The sequence below is a fragment of the Cetorhinus maximus genome, chromosome 12, assembly GCF_964194155.1.
Source record: "Cetorhinus maximus chromosome 12, sCetMax3.hap1.1, whole genome shotgun sequence".
Lineage (NCBI taxonomy): Eukaryota > Metazoa > Chordata > Chondrichthyes > Lamniformes > Cetorhinidae > Cetorhinus > Cetorhinus maximus.
In genome coordinates, this window is record NC_135890.1 from 107413925 (window position 1) to 107435713 (window position 21789).

General features: G+C 43.6%; 2 protein-coding genes across 2 annotated transcripts in view; one reads left to right on the forward strand and one right to left on the reverse strand.

The window, feature by feature from the left end:
- The window catches only part of LOC144688012 (2'-5'-oligoadenylate synthase 2-like), a 36267-nt gene extending 28755 nt beyond the window's left edge, over window positions 1–7512 (forward strand). Inside the window, exons 12-13 of the mRNA XM_078554665.1 lie at window positions 461–593; window positions 6469–7512. Of these exons, the coding sequence (XP_078410791.1) occupies window positions 461–593; window positions 6469–6726 (391 nt within the window). The 3' untranslated portion in view covers window positions 6727–7512. The remainder of the gene's footprint in view (window positions 1–460; window positions 594–6468) is intronic.
- The window catches only part of LOC144687812 (uncharacterized), a 64457-nt gene that overhangs the window by 25261 nt on the left and 17407 nt on the right, over window positions 1–21789 (reverse strand). The window lies entirely within an intron of this gene.

Consider the following 21789-nt stretch of genomic DNA (forward strand, 5'->3'; position numbering starts at 1 on the left):
TTTGATACATAGAATCAGATTACGATTAACTGAATTATTCAATAAATAAATAAAATTGCCCGGAGTAAGTGGAATCTGGCTTTAGGGGCAAAATGTCCAATGCAAACATTTGGGGGAAAAGCAATCGCTGATCACTGTGTGCATCTCAATGGCTACTTCAAGAATGGCATCAGTAGAGACCTAACAGCTAGAAAAAGATGAGAGGAATAAAGAAGCATTTACTCTAGTGGGAAAGTTGGGCACAAATACTTTATTTGCAGCAAAACTGGCAGACAATTTAGTAGAGTTGGTTTATAATGTCTTTTCAACTGTGAATAGCTCACAGAATCAGTAATTGTTTACTGTAGGCTTTTAAAAATGTGCCTAAAAGATAAAAATTCAAAGTTTTGTGCAGCCTGATTAATGAGCATCTGAAAATACATCTTTTGACTGGTGATTATTGCATTGTTTGAATGTTTAGGCCGATGATTCTCGATCCTGCAGATCCAACGGGAAACGTTGCCGGAAATGCTCGGTGGGATCTTGTTGCAAACGAAGCTGAAAATTGTTTACAGATGAACTGTGTGTGCAACATCACCCCCTGGGATGTTGAGGTAAAATATCATAGAAATGACAGATTATATGGTTCCAAAGTACAGGAATTTTCTAAAAATAAAACGGCTAGAGGGGTTTGCACAATTTATATCAAAACAACAATCATACTCGATGGCCACTCGATGAGGAAGGAGCAGTAGAAGGTAATTATCCTATTGAGGGGCCCACAAAGCACAAAGACATTTTGTTAGATCATCTGAACCTAAATTCAGTTGCCCAGGACTTAAGCTTTGGAGGTCCATCCTTAAACCTCTCCATATCTCTAACTTTCTCTTCTCCTTTTAAGATGCTCTTTAAAATCTACCTCCTTGACCAAGCTTTCAGTCACTTGTGCTAATAATTTCTTATGTTGCTCGATGGCAAATTTTGTTTGGGACTGGTTCTGGGGGAGGTGGGGCCAGTACAAACTGGACAGGTTACACCTGGGCAGGACGGGGAGTGATGCCCTAGGGGGAATATTTGCTAGAGTGGTTGGGAAGGGTTTAAACTAAAATGGCAGGGGGATGGGAACCTTTACAAGGAGTCAGAGGAGGGGGAATCAAGGACAAGAACAAAAGACAGAAAAAAGAATAAGAAAAGTGATAGGCAGAGAAATCAAAGGCAAGAATCAAACAGGGCCTCAGTGAAAAATAGTGGGAACGGGACAAGTAATGTTAAAAAGACAAGCCTTAAGGCTTTGTGCCTTAACGAGAGGAGCATTTGCGATAAAGTGGATGAATTAACCGCGCAAATAGATGTAAACAGATATGATTTGGTCAGGATTACGGAGACATGGCTGCAGGGTGACCAGGGATGGGAACTGAACATCCTGGGGTATTCAGTATTTAGAAAGGACAGACAAAAAGGAAAAGGTGGTGCAGTTGCATTGCTGGTTAAAGTGGAAATTAATGCAATAGTGAGGAAAGATATTAGCTCCGATGATGTGGAATCTGTAAGGGTAGAGCTGAGAAACACTAAGGGGCAAAAAACATTAGTGGGGGTTATATATATATAGACCCCCAAACTGTAGTGGTGATATTGGGAATGGCATTAAACAGGAAATTAGAGACGCATGCAATAAAGGGTGAATTTAATCTGCATATGGATTGGGCAAATCAAATTAGTAACAATAACGTAGAGGAGGAATTCCTGGGGCAAAATTTTACAGCAGCGGGATTTTACGTTCCCACCGAAGCCAATGAGGTTTAAAACATCTCGCCGCATTTTACGGGCCCTGTCCTCACCGAAACGGGGCCTTAAAATTCTGCTCCTGGAATGTATATGGGATGGTTTTCTGGACCAATACGTTGAGGATCCAACTAGAGAACAGGCCATCCTAGACTGGGTATTGTGCAATGAGAAATGAATAATTAGCAATCTAATTGTGCGAGTCCCCTTGGGAATGAGCAACCATAATATGATAGAATTCTTCATCAAGATGGAGAGTGACGTAGTTGATTCTGAGACTAGGATCCTGAATCTTAATAAAGGAAACTACGATGGTATGAGGCGCGAGTTGGCTATGATGGATTGGGAAACGTTACTTAAAGGGATGATGGTGGATAGGCAATGGTAAACATTCAAAGAGCGCATGGGTGAACTGCAACAATTGTTTATTCCTGTCTGGCACAAAAGTAAAACAGGAAAGGTGGCCAAACCATGGCTAACAAGGGAAATTCAAGATAGTGTTAGATCCAAGGAAGAGGCATACAAATTGGCTAAAAAAAAACAACAGACCTGAGGATTGGGAGCAGTTTAGAATTCAGCAAAGGAGGAGCAAGAAGGGGAAAATAGAGTACGAGAGCAAGTTTGCGGGGAACATAAAAACTGACTGTAAAAGTTTCTATAGGTATGTGAAGAGAAAAAGATTGGTGAAGGCAAATGTAGGTCCCTTACAGTCAGAAACAGGGGAATTTATAATGGGGAACAAAGAAATGGCTGACCAACTAAATACATACTTTGGTTCTGTCTTCACAAAGGAGGACACAAATAACATACCAGAAATGTTGGGGAACACAGGGTTTAGTGAGAGGGAGGAACTGAAAGAAATCAGTATTAGTAGGGAAATGGTGTTGGGGAAATTGATGGGATTGAAGGCCGATAAATCCCCAGGGCCTGATAATCTACATCCTAGAGTACTTAAGGAAGTGGCCCTAGAAATAGTGGATGCATTGGTGGTCAACTTCCGAGATTCTACAGACTCTGGAACAGTTCCTACAAATTGCAGGGTAGCTAATGTAACGCCACTATTTAAAAAGGAAGGCAGAGAGAAAAGAGGGAATTATAGACCAGTCAGCCTGACGTCGGCAGTGGGGAAAATTCTAGAGTGCATTATAAAAGATTTAATAGCTGAGCACTTGCAAAACAGTGGCAGAATCGGACAGAGTCAACATGGATTTATGAAAGGGAAATCATGCTTGACAAATCTACTGGAATTTTTCGAGGGTGTAACTAGTAGAGTTGATGAGGGGGAGCCAGTGGGTGTGGTTTATTTGGACTTTCAGAAGGCTTTCGACAAAATCCCACATAAGAGATTGGTGTGTAAAATTAAAGTGCATGGGATTGGGGGTAGTGTATTAAGATGGATAGAAAACTGGTTGGCAGACAGGAAACATAGAGTAGGAATAAATGGGTTTTTTTCCAAATGGCAGGCAGTGACTGGTGAGGTACCGCAGGGATCGGTGCTGGGACCCCAGTTATTCACAATATATATTAATGATTTAGATGAGGGAGCTAAGTGTAATATCTCCAAATTTGCAGATGACACAAAGCTGGGTGGGTGAGCTGTGGGGAGGATGCAGAGATGCTTCAGTGTGCTTTGGACAAGCTGAGTGAGTGGGCAAATGCATTGCAGATGCAGTATAATATGGATAAATGTGAGGTTATCCATTTTGGTAGCAAAAACAGGAAGGCAGATTATTATCTGAATGGCTATAAATTGAGAGAGGGGAATGTGCAACGAGACCTGGGCGTCCTCATACATCAGTCGCTGAAGGTAAGTATACAGGTGCAGCAGGCGGTAAAGAAGGCAAATAGTACATTGGCCTTCATAGCGAGAGGATTCAGGGATGTCTTGCTGCAATTATACAGGGCCTTGGTGAGACCACACCTGGAATATTGTGTGCAGTTTTGGTCTCCTTATCTGAGAAAGGATGTTCTTGCTATAGAGGGAGTGCAGCAAAGGTTTACCAGACTGATTCCTGGGATGGCGGGACTGACATATGAGGAGAGATTGAGTCGGTTAGGATTATATTCACTGGAGTTCAGAAGAATGAGGGGGGGGAATCTCATAGAAACCTATAAAATTCTAACAGGACTAGACAGGGTAGATGCAGGAAGGATGTTCCCGATGGTGGGGGAGTCCAGAACCAGGGGTCACAGTCTGAGGATACAAGGTAGACCATTTAGGACTGAGATGAAGAGAAATTTCTTCACCCAGAGAGTGGTGAGCCTGTGGAATTCGCTACCACAGAAAGTAGTTGAGGTCAAAACATTGCATGTTTTCAAGAAGGGGATAGCTATAGCGCTTGGGGCGAAAGGGATCAAAGGATATGGGGAGAAAGCAGGAGCAGGCTGTTGAATTGGATGATCAGCCATGATCATGATGAATGGCGGAGTAGGCTCGAAGGGCTGAATGGCCTACTCCTGCTCCTAGTTTCTATGTTTGATAATGCTCCTGTGAAGCACCTTAGGATGTTGAACTACATTAAATGCACTATATAAAAATGCAAGTTGGTGTTGATTTCCTGACCTTTTCCCCTTCTTCCTCAGGGTATTGACATAGAATCATAGAATGATATATCACACAAAGGGGCCATTCAGGACCATAATGCCTATGCTGACCCTTTGGTAGAGCTATCCATTTAGTTTCACTCCCCTGCTCTTTCCCTATTGCCCTGTAATTCTTTTCCTTTAACTATTTAGCCAATTCTCTTTTGAATGCTACTTCATTTTATTCTTTCACAGGATGTGGGAAGCACTGGCTAGGCAAACATTTTTGTTGCCCATCCTTAATTGCCCTTGAGAAGGCGGTGGTGAGCCTTGAACCACTGCAGTCCATTTGGTATAGGTACATCCACAGTGCTGTTAGGAAGGGAGTTCCAGGATTTTGACCCAGCGACAGTGAAGGAACGGCGATGTAGTTCTAAGTCAGGATGGTGTGTGGCTTGTAGGAGAACTTGGAGAGTTATTAAAGAATCTACTTCCACCACTATTTCAGGGAGCACATGCCAGATCACAACAACTTGCTGTGTAAATAAATGTTTCCTTTGTTCTTTTGCTAATGAGCTTAAATCTCTACACTCTGGTTATCGAGCCTTCTACCACTGGAAACAGTTTCTCCTTGTTTAATCTATCAAAAACATTCGTGATTTTGAACACATCTATCAAATGTCCTCTTAACCTTCTCTACTTTAAGGAGAACTCAAGCTTCCCAAGTCTCTTCACCTAACTGAAGTCCCTCCTCCCTTGTAACATTCTAGTAAATGTCTTCAGCACCTTTCTAAGGCCTATGCTGTCGTCTGGTTTCATGGACCTTGGTTGCTGTCCTCTAGTACCTCAAAACAAGTGGCCATTCTTCATGTGTGAACCTTGACAATGAGTATGAGTAGCTGATTCAGGTGGGAAGAGGGTGGGCCTACAGTGGAGTTCAAGCATGTCCATGTGTGTATACTTCTAGAAGGAGTCACAGGCTCACAGATAATGATCAGGGATGGTACCCTTGACAGATATATTTTCTCCCTAGTATAGGCCATGAACACTGAGGCAATTTAAAGCATCCATACTGCTATACAAGCTATGATTATCTTGTGGATCAGAGAGTGAATCTGATTGAGTAAATATTGTTTGTTCTATGGTATTGAGCCAATGAGTTATCAGAGGCACTTTAGGGGCTTTTCTGTATCCCTCTGTATCCTGTCCTATTATCCAGTTTTCTCTGACTCAACTGCTTTTTGGAGTTCATGTTCTGACTTTTAAGAGCTTCTCTCACATCCTGTCAGAGATCAATAAAGGTGTGAGTGCCCTTCTGAATAGTCAGACAAGTTGTGCGTTGTTCTGGACTCAGAGATGCAAACTCCCATCTCGCAATGAGACTGTGTTGGTAAGCTAACCCCCTTTAGGCAATATTTGTTGTTCTTGTGAGAAAACAGCCAAATAGTTCACCACAGTTTGGGATTCGATGCCTTTGTCAAGAGCAGAAAACGTTAATGGCCTACACCAGTGATGTTTACGTTTCAAATATGGTGGCTCTCCTGCGGCATTGCTCCAGAGGATACACTTATTAGGACAACTGATTTCCAATATCTGTATAGAGCACTACTGGCCTGTAGGAAAATCCCAGAGGAGAAAAACATTCTTAAAAATATTTTGAGAGCTTTGCTTACTTTAGTTTGACTTTCCTTTAATTTGTCATTTTTCCTCAGTTTGTAATCCTGCTCATTTGTCGCCAAAAAGGTTTTAGACTTTTTTGAATGATTTGATAGATTCAATTTCTGCTGTTCTTTAATGGTTGGAATTTTTAGATACTGAGTTGTGAATTCCTGAAAATTTAGTTTGGCTAAAAAAGAGTGGTGAGATTATGAGAACCAACCAAAAAAATACATCAAAATTTGAAACAGGAAGCGTCCAGTAATACATTTTTTATAAGAGAACTTTGGGTAGATAAAAGAGTAGATTCAATGATCCTGCACTCACAGCTGGTGGTCACAAATAGAGCAGGGTTGAGATAGGGTTACAAAGCTCTAGAACTGATTGCAGGTCTGTCCTCCTTTCAAGCAACCTCCCACCTGCACAGAAGCATTGAATTCACCACAGAATACAGTAAGACTAGTCATGTACCGTGTACAGAACCTGCATCCCTTCTTTATCTTACAGTATTTTGTTTGTCCTTTTCAGCCTGTGAAAGGTGTTCTGGTTTCAGTCAAGCCTGTGGATATTTCATGCTCCACACAACGTTTCCCTGTAAATCCTTTCTCATCCATTCAACGCATTAAAGAAAAATTCGAGCATTTGACCGGAATTCCAACATCCAATTATTATCTGGAGTGGAATGACCAGACGCTGAAGGAAAACGGGACGCTGTCTGACTATGGAATTTATGAAGACGTTACTCTCTTTCTGAAAGAACAATCCAGCTGGTGCATCTTAATGTAACGGGAAAAAAAAACCAGGAATCTGCATAAGTACTGGAGTGGTGTGCAAAAATGCCAGAGTCGGAACAGCATCTCATCTTCCGACTAGGCACTTTACAGCCTTCCGGACTGAATATTGAGTTCAACAATTTTAGATCATGAACTCTCTCCTCCATCCCCACCCTCTTTCCGATCCCCCTTTTTTTTCCCAATAATTTATATAGATTTTTCTTTTCCCACCTATTTCCATTATTTTTAAATGTATTTCCATCCATTGTTTTATCTCTACCTTTTAGCCTATTTCGATCCCTTCCCTTCACCCCACCCCCACTAGAGCCATCTGTACCTTGCTTGTCCTGCTTTCTGCTCTTAATTAGCACATTCCTTAGATACTATCACCACCTTCAACGCCTCTTTGTCCTTTTGTCTATGACATCTTTTGGTTATCTCCACCTACCACTGGCCCTCTATCCAGCCCTACCTGTCCCACCCCACCCCCCCCCCCCCCCCCCCCCCCCACCCCTTAAACCAGCTTATATTTCACCTCTTCTCTAATTTTCCTTAGTTCTGTTGAAGAGTCATACAGACTTGAAACGTTAACTGTGCTCCTCTCCGCAGATGCTGCCAGACCTGTTGAGTTTTTCCAGGTATTTTTATTTTTATTTTGTGTTTTATGCATGTAATCTCAGATTTCTACCACAATCAAATAATTAAATATTTCTTAATTGGTTGGTGCTGATTTAAACTGTATGTACACTTATTGCCACCATTCAGATTCACATTAATAAACTCTCAATTCTGATACTGTGCAGCATTTTGGGGATTTGTGTGTTATTGTTATTAGTATTTGTACTGGGTGCTGAACAATACAACTGTTTGTAGTAGTCGCTAATAAAAAAAAGATTTTTTTTCTGATGTGGCTGTTATTGCAATGTCTTATCCTTCTGTTTGATACTATATGGTGCACCGCTACAAAAATGCTCAGAGATGTTCTCAGTTTGCAGGCTAATTCTGCCATGATTAAACAGGCATTCCAACTTCACACTGCCATTTGTAAAGAAAGAACTTGCAATTATGTTACATCTTTCACATTTCAAAGCACTTCAAAACAAATAAATTAGTGTTATGTCTGTCCCATCCATAGATTGAAACACATGATCTAGACTGACACTTCGGTGCAGTCCTGAATGAATGATCCACTTTCAAATGGGCCATATTCAAATGAGATATTAATAAGATCCCACGATTCTATTTAAGAAATAACAGGAAAGTTCTCCTGGTGTCCTGACCAATAATTATCTCTGAGCCAACAATATTAACACACTTCATCTGGTCATTATTCCCATTGCTGTTTATTGAACATTGCTGAGCATAAATTGACGACCTTGTTTCTCTATATTACACTTCCAAAGTACTAAATCATTGTGAAGCACTTTGGGAGAACGAAAGGTGTTAAATCCTGTGCAGCTTGTAGCTACTCCTACCAGATGATCTGCTGTCATAGTATGTCAATCTAGTCTGTCTTGCGTCATCCTTACACATCCACTGTAGCTCATCTGCAGCCGCTCTGTGATGTACGTTATCCAACTACGCCTAGGTTGACGCCTCTTTCCACAGCCCTCTACCCTCTAGAAGAGATCTCACAATTTCAAGCCCCTCTTCATTTGTCTTATGGTCTGTATATGGAATTTTAAGCATATGTCTTAGCATCCACATTTCAAAGGCCTCTATTTTTTTCCCCACAGGTCTTTATTTATTGTCCAGGTTTCTGAGGCAGGCAGGGAAGTGGATAGAATGTAGCATCATATGGGTTTTCCCCTTGTTGAGTATTTTTGTTGTTAACACATCCTTCATCTCACAAAATTACCTCTGACTATCTCTATTCTTCTTCTGACTTCAGCATCACATCTACCATCTGCTGTTGTCATTTGTCTTAAGTAGATAAACGTATCTACTTGTTCCAGTGTGACACAATCCTGACTCTAGTTTCTTCTAATGTATTCCTTCTGACTGCCATGTTTTTTGTCTTTTTGGTGTTCATACTCAATCTAAATTCTAAACTTCTAGATTGTACTCTATCCACAATAGTTTGTAGGGCCTCTTCTGATTCTGCAAGTTGTGCTGTATCATCAGTGTACTGCATATTTGTTATGCTCTTTCCATCATTTTCTACCCCTGGAAGTATCTCTGACTCACTAAATATTTGTCCTGTGTACAGATTGAATAATTTTGGCAACAGTGCACAGGCTTGTGCTCTCTTCACTTGAAACATATCTGCTTGTCCAACTTCTAGCCTAATGCTTGCTATTTGGTCTCCATATAGGCTCTGGAAAATTTCACATCTTTCCTGTCAATGTCACATTTCAGCAGCACATCTATCTTTTGTTGGTAAAGATGATTGAATGCTTTTTCATAGTCCATGAGATATACGTAAATGTTCTTGTTTACTTCTAGATATTTAGGTCAAGTATTCCCTCTCTTGTTCCTAGTCCAGGTCTAAATCCAGATTGGGTTTCACCAATTTTTTTAAACAAAGTGTAATTATTTCTTTCTATTATGACATTCAAGATCACTTTAATGAGACAAGTCATTAAGCTTATAGTTTTAAAATGATGCAATTTTGTCAGGAAAATGATCTGATGGTGGCAAACACCTTTTTCAAGCAACCAAAAAGAAGACTTCATATTTGGAGGAGTCCAGGCAATGTGTATAGAAATCAAATAGATTAGGTCATGGTGAAACAACATTTTAGAAGCATTAAGAATATGTATAAAGAACATTCATACAAAGAATATTCATAGGTATCCAGCACAGATATAAATTCAGATCATTGTCTCCTTGTGGCAAAAATTAAGATGAAACTGAAAATACTGAAAAGGAAAAAAAGTGACCATTTAGACCTTGACACACTGAAGGATGAGAACATTACAGAGGCAGCCTTCCCTAAAGTAGAAACAAGTATGGAGAATGAAAAAAATCATCCCAGTTTCTCCAATCACCCCACGAATTGAAGATCTCCTTCTCTGGGGTTTTCCTACATGCCAGTGGTGCTCTATACAGGTATTGGAAATCAGTTGTCCTAATAACTGTGTATCCTCTGGAGCAATGCCACAGGAGAGCCACCATATATTAAATGTAAATATCACTGGTCTAGGCCATTAATTTTTTCTGCTCTTGACAAAGGCATTGAATTCCAAACTGTGATGAACTATTCGGCTGTTTTTTCACAAGAAGAACATGGACACAAGTTAAGTTGGGAGATATTTTTTAGGAAAATATTGCCTAAAAGGGGATTAGCTTACCAACACAGTCCCATCGCGAGATGGGAGTTTGCATCTCTGAGTCCTTCTCCGTTGTTTCTATAGTTACGTACATTCTAATAGTGCAGATTGGTCTCGTTTGATTTTAAACTACAAAAGCAATTCTAGCGAGTTAATCCCAAAAAGGAAGAAAACCGGGCGGACCACCCAATATCGACAACGGCAAACCCAGCCCTGTTGACCCTGCAAAGTCCTCCTTAATAACCTCTAGAGGCTAGTGCCAAAATTGGGAGAGCTGTCTCACAGACTAGTCAAGCAAAAGCCAGGCATAGTCACACCCATAGAATCATACTTTACATATCATGTCCCAGGCACCACCATCACCATCCCTGGGTATGTCCTGTCCCACCGTCAGGACAGACTCAGCAGAGGTGGCATCACCAGTGGTATAAAGACAGGAGGGGGTTGCCCTGGGAGTCCTCAACATTAACCTGGCTCCCATGAAGCCTCATGACATCAGGTCAAACATGGGCAAGGAAACCTCCTGCTGATTACCACGTACCGCCCTCCCCCAGCTGATGAATCAGTGCTCCTCCATGTTGAACACCACTTGGAGGAAGCACTGAGGGTGGCAAAGGCTCAGAATGTGCTCTGGGTGAGGGACTTCAATGTTCATCACCAAGAGTGGCTCAGTAGCACCACCACAGAGCGAGCTGGCTGAGACATAAAGGATATAGCTGCTAGACTTAGTCTGCGGCAGGTGGTGAGGGAATCAACAAGAGGGAAAAACATACTTGACCTCATCCTCACCAACCCGCCTGCCACAAATGTATCTGTCCATGACAGTATCGGTAAGAGTGACCACCGGCACAGTCATTGTGGAGACGAAGTCCTGCGCCCACATTGAGGATCCCTCCATTGTGTTGTGTGGCACTGCCACTGTGCTAAATGGGATAGATTTCGAACAGATCTAGCAACTGAAGACTGGGCATCTATGAGGCACTGTGGGCCATCAGCAACAGCAGAATTGTACTCAGCCAGCATATCCCCCACTCTACCACTGCCACCAAGCCAGGGGGTCAACCCTGGTTCAATGAAGAGTGCAGGAGAACATGCCAGGAGCAGCACCAGGCACACCTAAAAATGAAGTGTCAACCTGGTGAAGCTACAACACAGAACTACTTGCATGCCAAACAGCATAAGCAGCAAGTGCTGGTAAGAGCCAAGTGATTCCACAACTAACGGATCAGATCTAAGCTCTGCAGTCCTGCCACATCCAGTTGTGAATGGTGGTGGACAATTAAACAACTCACTGGAGGAGGAAGCTCCACAAATATCCCCATCCTCAATGATGGAGGAGCCCAGCACATCAGTGCAAAAGACAAGGCTGAAGTATTTGCTACAATCTTCAGCCAGAAGGGCCGAGTGGATGACCCATCTCGGCCTCCTCTGCAGGTCCCCAGCATCACAGATGCCAGTCTTCAGCTAATTTGATTCATTCCACGTGATATCAAAAAACAGCTGAAGGCACTGGATACTGCAAAGGCTATGGGCCCTGACAATATTCTGGCAATAGTACTGAAGACTTGTGCTCCAGAACTTGCTGCACCCCTGGCCAAGCTGTTCTATACAGCTACAACACTGGCATCTACCCAACAATGTGGAAAATTGCCCAGGTGTGTTCTGTACACAAAAAGCAGGGCAAATCCAACTCAGCCAATTACCACCCCATCAGTCTACTCTCAATCATCAGTAAAAAGTGATAGAAATGGTCATCAACAGTGCTATCAAGCGGCACTTGCTTAGCAATAACCTTCTCAATGAGGCTGAGTTTGGGTTCTGCCAGGGTCACACAGCTTCTGACCACATTATAGCCTTGGTTCAAATATGGACAAAAGAGCTGAAATCTAGAGGTGAGGGGACAGAGACTGCCCTTGCCATCAAAGCAGCATTTGGCCCAAGTGTAGCAGCAGCAAGGAGCCCTAGCAAAACTGGAATCAATGGGAATCAGAGGGAAAACTCTCCACTGACTGGAGTCATACCTAGCACAAAGGAAGATGCTTGTGGTTGTTGGAGGTCAATCATCTCAGTTCCAGGACATCACTGCAGGAGTTCCTCAGGGTAGTGTCCTAGGCCCAACTATCTTGAGCTGCTTCATCAATGACCTCCACTCCATCATAAAGTCAGAAGTGGGAATGTTCGCTGATGATTACACAATGTTCAGCACTATTCACAAATCCTTGGATACTGAAGCAGTCCATGTCCAGATGCAGCAAGAACTGGATAATATCCAGGCTTGGGCTAACAAGTGTTAAGTAACATTTGTGCCACACAAGTGCCAAGCATCTCCAACAAGAGACAATCTAACCATTGTCCCTTGACATTCAATGGCATTATCATCACTGTTATCATCCTGGGGGGGGGCGGGGGCAGGGGGCAGAGGTTACCATTGATCAGAAACTGAATTAGCCATTTAAATACTGTGGTTACAAGAGCAGGTCAGAAGCTAGGAATCCTGTGGTGAGTGACTCACCTCCTTACTCCCCAAAACCTGTCCACCATCTACAAGGCACAAGTCAGGAGTGTGATGGAATACTCCTTACTTGCCTGAATGAATGCAGCTCCAACAACACTCAAGAAGCTTGACACCATCCAAGATAAAGCAGTCCACTTGATTGACACTAATACCACAAACATTCATTCCTTCCACCACTGACGAACAGTGACAGCTGTGTATACCATCTACAGGATGCACTGCCGAAACTTGCCAAGGCTCATAAGGCAGCACTTTCCAAACCCATGACCACTACCATCTAGAAGGACAAGGGCAGCAGATAGATGGGAACACCACCACCTGGAAGTTCCCCTCCAAGCCACTCACCATCCTGACGTGGAAATATATTGCCATTCCTTCACTGTTGCTGGGCATCCTGGAACTCCCTCCCTAACAGCACCGTGGGTGTACCTACACCACATGGACTGCAGTGGTTCAAGAAGGCAGCTCACCACCACCTTCTCAAGAGCAATTAGGGATGGGCAATAAATGTTAGCCCCGCCAGCGACACCCATATCCTGTAAATGAATTATTATTTTTTTTAATTTAGAAGTGTCATATGTACTCAAAACATTAACTCCGTTTCTCTCTCCACAGATGCTGCCAGACCTGCTGAGTTTTCCCAGCATTTTCTGTATTGTTTCAGATTTCCAACATCCGCAGTATTTTGCTTTTACATCAAGAGCTTGCATTTGTTTAGCATCTTTAATGCAATGAAATGGTGCACAGTGCGGTACTTTTTGCAGCTGTTCACTGTTTACACTGTCCAGGCAACTCTGCTGCATGACAGCAATTAGATCATGACTATCAGCGACATTTGGAATTTTGCTGAAGAACAGATTCTGTAGGAAGGACTGGGGCTTGTGCATTTTTCATACGTCGCCGAAACTGATCTGCTGAACATTATCACAAATCAAAAGCATCCAAAGGTTTTAAGTTCAACTCGATACAACTTTACCCTCACCCGACCACCTCTGCCATCACCATACCAAGTTCTATCTTCTCCTTTTGGCTGCTTTCTGACTCACACCTCTGTGCTGTCTCCTGGCCCACCTCTCCGGGTATCTGACTGAACAGGTGGTGCTCATGCCTTCTTTTAACTGTGCTGGAAGGACCTGCATCACTAGGGCATTTCCAAAATGAAGGTGCTCCCAGAAACTTGTCTTTTTTCAGTCACTCTAAGTGTAAAAGCACTGCTTTAAAAAAAGAGTTATATTTCCTCTGGAACCTTGTGTCACTGTATTTTACCCCAGAGAGCCAGGGTCTGCACACTTTCACTTTAACGCAATGGTGCAATTGTAACTTTCAGAAATAGCATAAGGCGAGTGATATGGACTGGCCGCCCATTATACACTGCACCCAATATTTCCCAACCAGATGCAAGAGAATTCAATACAGTAATTACATTATAGTGACAGACAATGTCACATCTCCCCTCGAGGTTGGCTCCAGATCTTGTTACCTTGCAACAAATAGGCGTAGGACCTTTCTTTGTATATTTAAATCGACCCAACGCTGATCCGAGGACCAAACAATACACTAGCAGTGCATTTTATATGCAGGACCTTGCGCCCAGATATTGAGTACACACAGTGCACCTGTTTTACATCCAAATAATAGGCAACACTCGTACCAATTTCCACCCCCAGTGTCCAAATAACTTTTGTTGGTTATGACCCGTGCAAACTTGTCAGGATGTCAGATCAGGCCCACTGTGTAAATTGAGTTTGACTCTCCTAGCTGAGGAAATCTATCACAAGAGAATTATTTAAATAAACTGGAATCATGCACCTCTCGGTGTCATGCTATAAAATTACTTTGGGTGTAACAACTCAAGCCTCTTCAAAGGAATACTCCCAAATAAGGATCAAGCGTCAACTTCGCTCTCATTAAATGCAGTCTGCTGCGTACCTGAAATGTCTCATTTCATTGTGGTTAATTTATTTTGTAAATCCACAACATCCCAACTGACAAGAGGTGAAATAACAAGGTGCAGCTGCTTTGAATATACTCACCCGGCTTTGACTTATCTATAACTAGAGCCTGAAATTTCCTTGAAGCTGCTCCTGGCTTCACTGGATTTATTTTGGCGGAAGTGTGGCGGACTCCCCGAAGCAGCTGCAAGGAATTTCCCAGCCTAACTCTGAAACGAATTAGTTGATCTCCTGTGGCATTGCTTACAGTTGGAAGTTATGCTGTAGCATATATAAATAAAGAGATCAGATCTTTAACAGTGTGCTCACAGAGAAAAGATTGAACACATCAGTGTTTTTCATGTTTATTGCAAGTAGTTTCCCCCTCCTACTGTAGCTACATAAATAAACAAAGCTCTGCAAGGATCAGGCACTATAATTCGTTCCCTCTTTTCTTCCCATCAGAATTACTGATTTCCAGTTTATGCTTTGCTTTGTTTTGTTCTTTTTGCATTCAAAGAAACCAGTTACTCTCTCAGCCCCAGTGTTGGCTCTCAGTGTTGTGCCCGTGCTTTTCAATTGTTATTTACCTACCATCTTGACTAGTAATTCCTATTCCCGCTTCCTGCCTGCTGGTTCATATATATTCCACACCCGTCCACTTATGGTATCAGTGTTTTGTGAGAATGGTATTTGAAGCAATAAAGTATCAAAACCCACATTCACTTTCAAGCGCAATGATTTGTTTCGCATGTGACATGTTAAGGTGTGACACAAATACTCTGGATGAGGAACGTCGACCTGACGGGGCTGGTGCTTTCATATTGCCGAACCTGCCCTTGAAGTGATGCTATAATATGACCCAAAGGCTGTCTATGTTTTGGAATCCTTGCGGCAATGTAAACGAGACAAGAATGATGGAACAACAGACACGCTTACCCGGCACAGGTTTGCTGAGGGAGCTGTCTCCAAGTTGTGGATTGTGCTTTTACTCTGTATGGCGGACTTTGACTGGAGGCAGGGGAAGGTACACACAGGCCAGTAAAGCATTGCCCGTACATCCAGCCCACCTCTGGACAGAAAAGCTGAGGTTTCTCCCTCTGATGGCAACATTTACCGTTGGCACCTGCTGGCTCTGATGTTGCTGGTGAAATTACTTCTTTGGGTGAAACCAAAGCCCGTGGACCCGTCACTTAAAAAAATAGGCTCTTTTGTGATGTGATAATTATTAAAGGATTCAAACTATCACCTTATTCACAAATGTTGCACTGTGATTTGGATTGGGGAAAAATGGGGGCTAGTTCCTTCTGTGGAAACAATTGATGCAAATCTTAAAAAAAAAATGTCTGAGCGTGGTCGTGGAGAATTGATCTGATTCAGGAGAGGTTGCTGAGGACACAAGCACAAAACTGTCAGCGACGACCACAACCTCGGTGATGAGGGGGTTTGTGGGCTATGAGCCAACGCCCATCGAAATGACAGTCACTATTGTAGTGTTAATTAAACGCTGTAAAAGGAGCTGCTTAGCTATTTGAATTAAAATCTAAACCGTGCACATCATTCGGTAAAGACATTGAAAGATTAATTCTGATCCGAGTTATTATATTCTGAATTCTGGACCCAGTTGTGCTCAGTTGTACCTTGGCCCAGACTTCTTCATACATGGTTGGTGTTTGAGAATTTTTGCTAATTTCAGAATAATTTTGTGTGCTTCTGTCGGATTGCCAGTACTAGCTGTAGTGGCTGTGATCATCATCACCAATTGGAAATTGTTACTAAAACATTTTATTTTTCACTTCCCGTTTGCAAAGTCTCGATTTTATTTTGGCCATTTCGATCAAACCTAAAAGAAATGGAATAGATACCTGGTTAGGAATGGGGTTGAAGGATATGAAGGTAAGTGCTCACACACGCAATCAAACACGCTGTGGAACTGCTGGGACTCTGCGGAAAATTATTTGCAGGGATGAAGGAGAATTTTCAATTTCCCCTTCTTCCCAGTTTTCTTATCACCAGTCACCTCCCTCAGAAAACTAAATTATTTTGGGGACCGTTCAGAACATGGCGCAGCCTGTCCGAAAGTGGGGGGGGGGCGGGGGAACACGCTAATTTTGTAGTTCATACCCCTCGGGAAGAGCGGTGAAGTCATAAGGAAGTGTTGTTATCAATGGTTGTAACAACGCCTGATTCCAGATAGAGACTAACTCCCCCTCAGACCACATAGCAACTTTTATTATTGGAAATAAACGCGCGCACCATGAGAGAAGTGTCACTGTCAACCTTATTTCCCTCCGTCAGAAAATCCCTCGCCCACCCTCCTTGTGGATGATAAATCAGGGCACAAAATCTATCACCATGCTGTAAAGGTCAGTGAGTGTATCCATGGCAGCTACCCTCCTATTCTGTTCTACCTTGTAGTCTCCCTGCCCAGTCCACTAGGGCCAAATCTGCCCTCATGCCTATGTAGTTACCTTTGTTTAACTCCAGAACACTAGTGTGGGACTCAAGTTTCTCACTCCCAAAGTGAACTTGAAATTCTAGCATGCTATGATCACTCTTCCTTATAGGATCCTTTACTATGAGGTCATTAATTAATCTCATCTCATTACACAAAACCAAATCCAGAATTGCCTGCTCCCTGGTTGGTTCCACAACATATTGCTCCAAGAAACAATCTCTAATGCACTCTATGAACTCTCCCTCGAGGCTATCCTTGCCAATTTGATTAGTCCAGTCTATGTGCATATTAAAATCACACATGATTATATGATAAAAAAAGGGGTGAGGATGGAGGAGAGAGTTCATGGTCTGAAGTTGTTGAGCTCAATGTTAAGTCTGGAGTCAAGCCCAACCCTGGTTGGACAATGACCACAAACATTCCACTTTCATGTGGTCAATAGCATGAACCATGGTTGATTAACCCCTCCCTAACTAAAGGGCACTGAGGTCAGTTGCTCCATAGCATGACCTGAGCTGAGGTCAGCTAACCCTGCATTGGATCTGAGTTCAGGCTAGGACTCACTGATCTGTATAGTTCAGTACCAGATAGGATGGTGCATTCACTGGGGGCGAGGGGGGAAGAGGGTGGAAGCTATTCTGATGGCCAGTTTTTAACCACAGAGTGATTCCTGCTATAATAGAAACTGTCTGTCTCAACTGGCACACGGTGTAAATGTATTAGAATTGTTTGAGCTTCTTACAGGATGCAAAAAAAACCTTGCATTCATACAGCACTTCACGGGACCATTATCAGACAAAATTAGACGCTGAGCCACATAAAGAGATTTTTAGGACTGCAATTTAACTTCCCGACTCGCTTCTCGTTAGGCTTCAACTTAAAACCTGTTTTTCTCAGCAGGTGAGATAGATACCTCATACTCTGTCTATGGTGCCGTGTGTGGCAGCATGTCTCTCATCGGGTGGAATCTTCCTGGTCCCCTGAGGGTGGACTTGAAGGAACCAGGAAAGTCACAAAACCTGCTGTCGGGTTAATGGTCTGAAGCATTCCAGGCTCAGAATGATTTTGCTGGAGGTGGGTTATCAAAGGCAGTGACTACCCATCCAACGGCAGCAGCTGTTAGCCTAACTGAATAATAATTTTTGTTTAATATTCATTCACAGGATGTGGGCTTCGCTGGCTGGGTCAGCATTTATTGCCCATCCCTAATTGTCCATGGGAAGGTGGTGGTGAGCTGCCTTCTTGAACCACTGCAGTCCATGTGGTGTAGGTACATCCATAGTGCTGTTTGGAAGGGAGTTCCAGGATTTTGACTCAGCGACAGTGAAGGAAAGGTGATATATTTCCAAGTTAGGATGGTAAGTGACTTGGATGGGAACTTCCAGGTGGTGATGTTCCCATCTATCTGCTGCCCTTGTCCTTCTAGATGGTAGTGGTCGTCGGTTTGGAAGGTGCTGTCTAAATATCCATTTATGGGCTGATTGGGGACGGGCCTCCCACTGAGAGCTAAGCCCAGCAGGTGCCTAGAATTGGCTTGCCAGTGACTGGTCTGGGGGCCCCACAAGACTCCCTGTTTTAACACTCCACCCCGCCCTCACCATTGATCAGCAGGGCACAGCTTTGGCCACCGACCAGGCTGTGGAGGGGTTCCTCCTCTACAAAGGTGGCCTGGTAACTGTGGCCACTGTTTATTTTATTAAAGGGAATACCTCTTCAGAGGGTGCCTCAAGATGGTGCCCTCGCATTCCCTCTCTGAGGGCAACAGTGGCCACCTCTGCCAGTGGGGCTTCCACCTTTCCGAAACTGCAGGCTCTCGGATTGGACCTGCAGCTTCAAGATCTTGCCCATTGCCCCTAGTTGGATGCCTTAGGGAAGATCTCCCAGGCAGGTGCTCTGACAGGATCCATGGGAGCAAGTGGTCTGACCCTTGATATCAGAACCAAGTCCTTTCCACATGTAGTCAATGTATATTGCTGTCCATGGTTTTTACTGCCCAATGGATACGTTTTTTATTTTAAACTTTCCCTGTAGGACTAGAACAGGGTTGTCCTTAGGGGGTCCACAAGGAAATCTCAGCCCCTCCCTGCTGCAGCCTTGTTCTCCTTCCTGAATGTGAGCTGCTTGTGAGACTGCCGCCCGAGATTGGGGCCAGACCGTGATTTCATGCTGGGCGGGCCAATTAAGGCCCACCCAGCGTGAAATGTGTGCTACAGCGCTCAGCGCTGCCTGAGCAGAGTTTCAAACTCCACATCCTATAATTTAAGACTGCTTACTTTCACCTCCACAATGCTCCCCTCTTCTGACCTGACCATATCCCCACTGCCACAGAAAACTCCTCCAGAAACCACCTCCAGATTTAACGGGCAAGATTTTAGCAAAGTCAGGGAGGCTGTGCGGGGTGAGGGTGCGGGCACCTGGCCAGCTCCTTTGCCGGGACTGGCATCTGCTAGTGCCCACCCCACCCCTTAATTTTCATTGAGTCAGGACAGCTTTTCAAGGACTCATTGTTCACGGACCCTCAGAGGTCAAGTTAAGTTCAAAAGGTCTTACCTATGCCCCTCCACCCACCCCAATGGCCCCTCATAGCGTCCATGCCAAGCTATGGCAACTCCATGCACATCAATCCACTTTACATTCTGTAAAGAGCCAACTAAACATAGAGTAACAATCTCACATGAAAAATCTTTAAAAGCCAGTCATTCATTCATAGCTTCCTTAAAAAAAACGCTTGCACTACAGCCCTATAAAAGTGTCAAACAAGTAAACATTGAGCAATTGAGAAATAGGTCTAAGAGAAAACGCTGTCAGTCAAGCAGTGTTTTACCTTGGATTACAGCTGTTTCAACAAACTAATGGATATGTGGACTCTCAGCCAAACCTCATTATGCATTCTTGGCTAAGAGCCCCGGCATCCATTAGTCTGTTGGTGATTACCTGCCCCCACAATTGGCTTCCCAAATTCCATCTTACAAAAACCACAACACTTCTAAACTCTCACCATTCACATCTTACCCCTTACAAGCTCCAGTCTGTCAACCTCCATTGGCTTATGATCCAACAATCCATTAATTTCAAAATCCTTGTTCTCATTTACAAGTTCCCCTTTTGCCTTCCCTCCTCATGTCTTTGTAACCCAGCACATGTCCTCCATAGTGCACTGGTGTGACCTTTCTCCTTCTCATTCCAGTTATTTTTATGGCCTGAGTGTGACAGCTGATTTGGTGTCAATTATATCTAATTAGGTGTTGTGGGGATTTATACTCACTGAAACCTAGCTTGATGCGCTTTACCAGCCAGCATTTTAAAAAACAATCCTGCAGTTCCCATTTATTTTTACTAACACGGATATAATTGCTGGACTCAAACATATGGATAAATCTAAAGCAGTAAATGTTTCAGTTCCTCTGTGTGGTGATGGCAGTGGCGGAGTGGTATTGTCACTGGACTAGTGATGCAGAGACCCAGGGTAGTGCTCTGGGGACCCAGATTAGAATCCCACAATGGCAGAATTTGAATTCAATCAATAAAAAAATCTGGAATTAAAAGTCTAATGATGACCATGAATCGATTGTCCTTTAGGTAAGCAGATCTGCTGTCCCTACCTGGTCTGGCCTACATGTGACTCTAGACCCACAGCAATGTGGGTGACTCTTAAATACCCTCCGAAATGGCCGAGCACTCAGTTGTATCAAAACCACTAGAAAGTCTATAAGGAATTAAACTGGACAGACCACCCGGCATTGTCAATCCGGCAAACACAGCCACGCTGACCCTGCAAATCCTCCTTACCAACATCTGGGGGCTTGTGCCAAAATTGGGAGAGCTGTATCACAGACGAGTCAAGCAACAGCCTGACACAGTCATACTCACAGAATCATACCTTACAGAAAACGTCCCAGACACCACCATCACAATCCCTGGGTATGTCTTGTCCCATCGGCAAGACTGGTCCAGTAGAGGTGGCGCTACAGTGGTATATAGTTGTGGGGATATTGACTCCAGACCACATGAAGACTCATGGCATCAGGTCAAGGAAACCCCCTGCTGATTACCCTCCCTCAGCTGATGAATCAGTGCTCCTCCATGTTGAACACCGCTTGGAGGAAGCACTTAGAGCGGCAAGGGCGCAGAATGTACTCTGGGTGGGAAACTTCAACGTCCATCACCAGGAGTGGCTCTGTAACACCCTCTACTGACCAGAGTCCTAAGGGACATAGCTGCTAGACTGGGTTTGCAACAGGTGGTGAGGGAACTAACAAGAGGGAAAAACATACTTGACCTCATCCTCACCAACATGCTTGCTGCAAATGCATCTGTCCACGACAGTATCGGTAGGAGTGACCACCGCACAGTCGCTGTGGAGACGAAGTCCCGTCTTCACACTAAAGATACCCTCTATTGTGCTTTGTGGCACTACCACCGTGCTAAATGGGATAGATTTCAAACAGATCTAACAACTCAAAACTGGGCATCCATGAGGTGCTGTGGGCCATCAGCAGCAGAATTGTACTCAAGCACAATCTGTAACCTCATGGCCCAGCATATCTCCCACTCTACCATTACCACCAAGCCAGGGGATCAACTCTGGTTCAATGAAGAGTGCAGGACGGCATGCCAGGAGCAGCACCAGGCATACCTAAAAATGAGGTATCAACCTGGTGAAGCTACAACACAGGACTACTTGCCTGCCAAACAGCATAAGCAGCAAGTGATAGACAGGGCTAAGCGATCCCACAACCAACTGATCAGATCTAAGCATTGTAGTCCTGCCACATCCAGTTGTGAATGGTGGTGGACAATTAAACAACTCACTGGAGGAACAGGAGGTCCGCAAATATCCCCATCATCAGTGATGGGGAGCCCAGCACATCAGTACAAAAGATAAGGCTGAAGCACTTGC